The following is a 7,500-nucleotide window of genomic DNA, read 5'->3' as shown; positions in this document are numbered from 1 at the left end:
GGTTAGTATGCTGATTCAGTGGGAATGTTACGAGGTAAATGTAATACGTCTGCCGCTCCAAGATCACCGATAACTGTGTAACGCTCTAGCCTGCCGGGAATACGTGGCGGAGGTTTGTTTCCTCGGCGGGGGTTGGGGGACGGCAGCCCCCCCAGGGGGGGGTTGCAGGTGGCACAGCCCCCTGCAATGGAAAGTCATGTAAATGACCATGGTTATTTTCACTGTGGGTTATATTATTAATGTTATTTAACCCCGCATTTTCCCTGGAACCTTTCATGCCCTCCCCTGTTACCGGGGCCAAGTTTGTTGCTAACGGGGGGTTTCCGCGCAATAAAAACTATGTATTTGCAATGTGGACAGTGAGAGGAATCCAACGATACCAAAATCGTTGATATCGAAGAGGCGAAGGTAATATAGAAAATTACCTTCCTTTTAATATTTTATCTGAGAAATTATTTTTTTTATGTTTCTCTTTGTGTAATTTCCATAACATTATAATTAAAGAAAGTGAAGTTAGCTGAAAATAAAAGGAGATAATGGAGATTCTGACATTTAAAAAGCTTTTATCTTATAAATCATAAATCATTATAAGACAAACAATTTATCTCTTTTAAACTCATCTCTCAAAATCAAGAACATACCTACTATTCAATGAAATACAGAGTATGGTAGAGGTTACAGACACCGACACGTGTAGATAGAGATAAATGGACACTGCCATCTTATAGAACGGAAGAAATAGTGGGATTGATCATTAGTTTAAGCTGCAGGGGCCTTATAGTCACCGCTAAATGACAAAAATATAACGCACACTTACCTTTCAAATTCATAGTCCAGCAACTTGTTTGTGCGGAAGAGAAACACTGCTCCGGCTCTAGCAGTTGCTTTAAGCAGCTAACAGTGCAGTTCTTGCCCTTGGAGTAAGAATTCTAGACCAAGCAAACCCCTGCTTAAAACACTGTAAGACCTCAATTCCATGTCACAAAATTTATTCAACAATGTAAGATGCAGTAACTGGGGGTGCCTATTGGGCACTGCCTGAGGGGAGGGTTGATGGGGGTCTCTATTCTCAACACCCCCTCGGAAGCATTGTCTTCATTTCATATACATGGCAAGGTAAAGTTGAGACCAAGTGGATTTAAATTGTGAGCAGTGCTTTCCCCAGTCTTTTTCTTTTATTTATGACATTACTTTTCTCATCTGCAAATTATTTCTTGTATAGACAATTACAACTTTTAGTCCTCTTCATGTATATCTTCAGTTTGCCCTACCTTAGCATCCATACCATACAGATTAACCTGATTCTTTTTCCAGATTTATGATTTGTGTGTGCTGTAGACTGTCAGTATTTTGGGTGATTGTTTAGAAGACCTGTGCAACTAGGTAGAGCTTAAGCATTTCCCTTTTTTGACAGTAAATTGCATTGAAAGTCTACAAGTTGATAGGGACACACTAAACTAGGGCGAATTTGAGATGATATTCGATGTGCAAGAAATTATTAGTAGACATGAACAATAATGCCACAAAGAAAGGAAAAAGATCACAGAAAGTACCATTCAAAGTCTAAATCCAATCAGTGCTCCAGAATTTCAGCTGTATCTTGCGGTGCATACTGAGGCAAAGACAATCTTTACCCAATGACCCCACTGTAAACCCAACCCCAGTCATTGTAATAGAGATTGTTGAATAATTATGTGGTGTGGAGTTGCGGACTCAGTCTCGTGTGTGTGTGTCTGTACTGCAAAGAATTACTATTTTGTCTTGGCAGAATATATGAGGTTTATTGGCATTTTGCCAAAATTTTCTAACTTTTAAATGTAAATGCTTAGGGTTGATATTCATGTTTTTATGTATGAAATGTAGTTGAGGACTTTCCTTCTCATTTAATGATTAATGACCATCTTGAAATTTAGAGTAATAGCAGATATTCCTTTTATTTCTATGATAGTAAATGCATTTTCTGAGAGAAATGTTTTTCTTCAAGGTTTCCTAATATGATTTGTTCATGTTGATACATTCAAATCTGTGCATATATCATGATACACATAAGTACACACACACATGTAATTATAGCCATGTACTTATAATTATTTTTTGTATGTTGACACAGCACAAGACAGGTGGCAAGACACAGCAAAGATGATGTACTGCCCGCCCAACATTACTTTCGACCATATATGGGTTAACCATGGCATATCTCACTGCTTCCTGGATACTGTCACTTCTGCAGTCTATGCCTTATTCATCACCATCTTTGGGGGAGGCCAATGGCTCATGTACCGCAAGTATGCCACCATGACAGATCAGTACCTGCGGCCAAAGTCTGTGCTCTTTGGGATCCAAGTCGCATTAACAATTCTCATGGTTTTCATAGCTACGGCAAGGCTTATTCTACAAGCCACAATTATTGGTAAGTCTTCATTTTGTACCTTTGAGGAGGGATCACATGAGTGTGTAAATTTTGTTTTTGATATGTATGATATGTAGTTGTTATTTTATTTTCGTTCTTTCTTTTTACTGCAAGAACTCTTTTTGGTGCTACTTAACTTCACATCTAGGTTGAAATATCTGCAGCCATTTAAAGAAAATATACAGTTAGAACAGATTCTCTAGATAAAGTTATTCATATTGAACTTGCTTTCATCAGGTGACCGCACACTCTACGGGTATATGATTGTATACCACGTGTGCAACTTGGTGTGCTGGCCATTATCACTAAGAATAATATTCCTGGAGCGCAACTATCTCCTTCCCACTGTGCCCACAAGAGGACATGGAGTTGTGCTTCTCATTTTCTGGACTCTTGTTTTCGTCAGTGAGAATCTCGCTTTCCTCAATTTACGCAATGAAGATTGGTGGTTTGACCTGACCACGTAAGTATTTGTTTTTCTTTTTTTTCTTTTTTTCTGTTTTTTTAAGGACTTGAAAATTACATTTTAATGTTACCATAAGTTAAGAGAGATCTCATCCAAAATAATGCACTGAGAATTTATTATTTCACTATTTAGATAGGCTATATATGTAGTATTTTACACCCACATGGACACCCCCACCTTAAACTGTACTACTTTTACTTTAGGAATCCTTTTAGATAACATAGTGATTATGCTCAACAGGATAACAGACAAGTTGGAATTTGTCCTCTTCATTCTCCGATATGTGGGTGGCTGCCTGCTCTTCATTTTGGGTCTGAAAGCACCAGGAATCTCTACCCTTCGCGACTATGTTAACTTTGGAGGAACAATTAATAACCAAGAGGAGCAGGATGTAAGTGACGATGAGCTAAGACATTGATTGGACTTTCGATTAGGTTTGCTCTAGTCCAATTACTTCCCAATGTAGTAGTTAGTTCAGATATTTTACATGTGTCTTTTAAACGAGTGTTCCAAGACTGGTGATACTTTGTCATCAGCTGATGAGAATGTGAAGTGAAGGTGGTATGTGTTTCAAGATTACTTAAAACAGGAAAAGGAAAAAATACTATGCTTTTCTGCTAATCTCCTTTTGGCCTGTTGTTATTTGGGGACTAACTAGCAAAGGTATTTGTGTGCATGTTTCTTATATCCTGTTTCTTAATGAGTCCTCTTACCTTTGCATGTTTAGTTTAGTTTTCTAATTTGAAGAAACTGAAAAAAATACAATGCTGCTGTAGATGTATGTGTTTAGATATATATATATATATATATATATATATATATATATATATATATATATATATATATATATATATATATATATATATATATATATACATACATACATACATACATATAACTAAGTACATGCACAGACATAGTCATTGGTATAAACCTTGATTGTCTTTGTCCGAAGTCTATTTTTTGTTCACTTTAGCCTCCTTCAAATATTGCTTTGAAGAGCAAACTGCAAGCATGAAAAATTATATTTATCTCATTGAAACTTATAAATATATATCTTATATATTAAGGATTTTTTTAAATGAGAGAGCATCTCCAAGATGATCACAATATATTAGTCATTTGTTCAAATTTTCTCTGAGTGGCGTGGTTTCAGCTAGATGCTTTTACAAGATATGGATGTAAGTCATAAAATGTAAGGCAAAGTGAAAACCTTATGATTTGGAAGTATTCCTGCCTTAGTATTTATACTTCACAAAAATGAACATTTATGTATCAAGCATTACTCTTCCATTTTAAAATACTCATTTTGATTTGTGTGTTTTTGTGTTAGATGACTATCTTAGAAGGCCAGATTTTTTTTCCAGATTTCTTGTGTAACCCTTTTATTTTTATATATTTTCGCTATTATTTTAGAATTAAAGGACTAAATTCATTTTGAAATGTGTATATACAGAAATTTATTATTTTTTCTTTTCTTTTCCTTTTCCTTTTTTTTCTCTTTTTTTTGTGTATTATGTTCTATTATATTTTTGTATTTTAGATATTCTGCTAATTAGGTTTTAATTCTCCTTCTTTACTGTAGCAATTGCTCAAATATTTTAAGTTTGATTTTATGTAAAATAGAGTCTATATATATTTTAGACTTTGAAGATTGATAAATTCCAATTTTTAAAATGAAAAAGCAAGATTTTCATCATGATTTTTTTCTTTCTTTTACTATTATGTCAAAGCTGCAATGCCTTTTTTCCTGCTGATAAGTAAAGCAATCTAATTTTTTATATTTCCTGTGCTTGTCCCAGCAGCTTATGTAATCTGAAAATAAATGTTTTGAATTTCTGAAATGCTTTTACTGGCAGAAGGAATAAACATTTTCAAGCAGTTTTATCTTCTCTTCAGTTTCCTTCTTTTATTTTCATTTTTTTGTGGTTCTCCCTTTGTCTGGTAATGACAGTCCTGAAAAGGGGATTCACTTCTTCAGCAAATGTTACTAACAACCATTTTGAGGTAGATGGTTTTGAGTTTTTCATCTTTTTTTTTTTCATCCCATTTCACTTCATTGCATGCTTTTCTATGCATTGCTAGTCAGGGCTATTTGTGCTAGTGCAACTTTCCAAACACCCAAAGTTGATTTTTTAGCTTTTTCAGAATAAAGCTTACAAAGTGCTCTAAGAGTTACATAGCTGGAAGGAGAGCAGATATTTACTGGAGTGGTAGCATTGCACTGGACATACTTAAAAAAAGATTGATTAATCTCATATTGAGAGTATTTAAGTTAGTGTTTATGTTGAAGGAATTGACAATACTTGTAAGAAACATGAACAGCTGTAGATTAGTGTTACAACAAAGTCATGGGGATTATCATTACAGTATTAGATGTTTTCTCAAAAGTATGGGGATATACATAAAGTATTAGAAGAGACAGCCCGTCCATATATCTGTCTTGTATGCATAAGCAGTTTTTAATCTATATTTTAATACAGACATGTTTTATATTCTTGCCAGTTAAGCATAAGACTTTTATATAAGATAATGATTCAGTGATAATTTAAGAATTATTTCAAAACCTAGTTAGCTTTTGTGGGATAGTGGCAAGCAAGTGGTACAGAGTATTTTAAATAAAATTCTACTGACATACATTAAAGTATTAATAGCTTCAAAAACTATGTAATCAGAATAATCCACCAGTTATAATGACGAATATAGTCTACACCCTAAAAAGTATTCTTTCTCCCTTGTTTGTTTCTTCTTTATCATTTGTGTTCAAACCAGAAAAAGATTTAAAGTGTATATAGCCTTCAAGAAGATATTTATTTTACATTTTGATTTGTTTCATTTTATTTATATATTCATACATTTCTGTCATATATTTCTGATGACAGGCAGCCATGCCATTAAACCCAGTGCCGACGGGTAAAAATGTTTGGCAAGTGGAAGTAAGAACAGGATTGTTGGCATGCATCGGCAGTTTCCCCTGTTTGCACCCGGCTCGATTGGTAGTTTGTGAGCGACATTTAGCACCTAAAAGCTTTTATTTTGTTATAATTTATAAAAATATTATAATTTTGAAGGTTTACCTTCATTATAGGTGTCATTGCCTAAAATCTTAACCATATAAATGAAGCCACTACTATCAGAGAAAAACAAACTCCATCCGACGAGCAAGTGGCACGGGGAACGGGCATGATACAATGCCATCTGTGTTTCGGTCCTCATCAGCCTTGGCATATACGTACATGCCACCCATTGGCTAGGGGTTAATTATTTGTATAGTTTAAAGGATGACTTGGGGATGCTTTGCCAAAGACTTCTCTTTCCTGTGCTTGATGGGTCTCATATACGCTCAGACCACTGTTTGCTTCCCTGATCAAAACTGGTAAATCTGAGTATATGGGCCTTTGAGGCTACCTGAACAAGGGCTGGAAAGATCAACTGACCAACTTGACTATGTCAGGCTAATATTTGGTTCATGTAGGTGTGAGTAGAACCCATATTTTTTTAGACTGGCCAGTCTCTTTAGCAGGTCAAACCAGTGAAACAACTTGAACATGAAGGGACTTAATACCTAAATGTTACATACATGGGTTTGCTCACACAGTAATGTGAGAGGATTATATGTAAATCAACATAACACTGAATTTACAATAAAGATATGTCTTATAGTAAGACATTGTTAACCCCACTTCACCAGGAAAATGTGTTCACTGTAGTATTATTATGTGAAATGGCTCTGCAAGTGCTTAGCCAGAAAGGAGTAGATTTGTAGCCCTTGTGACTTGACCTGCCTTTATTTTCTAATACTATTACTATCAGTGCTGTTTTTATTATTATAGACATTACGATTATGATGTTATTGACATTACTAACAGTAATATCAGATACCAGAAAATATTTCCAAAAATCAAGGAAAATAGTAAATAGATGAGATAGGTAGTACTCATAATTGGCTCATTGGTGACTTAGTCATCTGCGTGTAAAGGCAATTAATAAACAAAACTCAAAGTCAGCATGGCATGTATGTATATGCCACTCGCACTGGCATCAAACTAATAGCATTAGAAAAAAAAAGATAGAAAACTCAGTGAAGGTGAAAATCAGGTGAGGGCACATATACTACTAATTGTCTCTGTAATGGATGAGCACTAATGGAGATATCTATGTGTAGATATGTTTCACAAAATACTACTACAGTGAACATCATTTTCCTGGTCCCATTGGGGTAAGTGTTAGCTAATTAGAATGAAAAAGAGACTTGGTGAGGCCTAGGTGAGTTATTTTCATTCACAAGAATGGATGCACTACAGTTGTTTAAAAATGAGTGTATGCTGTCCGAGAGAGTCCTCAGGCCAATTACTTGGACATGCATTTATTATGAGGTAGAGGGCATTAAGCATGAACATATCGACTCTTTATCTTATAGATAAAAGTTTAAACGAAAAACATTTAACATACTTTTTCAGGCATTTGGTCTAAGAACACCATTGGCGTGCATATCTTTAAATAGTCTGGTTTAGGAGAGAAAAGATGGTACTGCAACAATTAGTCTAGTTTACTGAGTGTTTGCCATAGTTTATATTTGCTCATTCATGAAAATTGCAACTTAACATTAGAATTTAGAGATGAG

At 34.9% G+C, this 7,500-nt stretch overlaps 1 protein-coding gene across 3 annotated transcripts in view; it reads left to right on the top strand.

The window, feature by feature from the left end:
• The window catches only part of Hmt-1 (ABC transporter ATP-binding protein/permease Hmt-1), a 22,482-nt gene that overhangs the window by 1,253 nt on the left and 13,729 nt on the right, over positions 1-7,500 (top strand). For all 3 annotated transcript variants that reach the window (XM_027358665.2, XM_070142506.1, XM_070142505.1), the window contains exons 2-4: positions 2,111-2,410; positions 2,648-2,873; positions 3,117-3,267. In XM_027358665.2, coding sequence (XP_027214466.1) covers positions 2,140-2,410; positions 2,648-2,873; positions 3,117-3,267 — 648 coding nt within the window. In that variant the 5' untranslated portion in view covers positions 2,111-2,139. The remainder of the gene's footprint in view (positions 1-2,110; positions 2,411-2,647; positions 2,874-3,116; positions 3,268-7,500) is intronic.

This window comes from Penaeus vannamei, chromosome 29, assembly GCF_042767895.1.
Source record: "Penaeus vannamei isolate JL-2024 chromosome 29, ASM4276789v1, whole genome shotgun sequence".
In the NCBI taxonomy this organism is placed as follows: domain Eukaryota; kingdom Metazoa; phylum Arthropoda; class Malacostraca; order Decapoda; family Penaeidae; genus Penaeus; species Penaeus vannamei.
The sequence above is the reverse complement of the archived record's forward strand: the minus strand, read 5'-3'. Positions and strand labels throughout refer to the sequence as shown.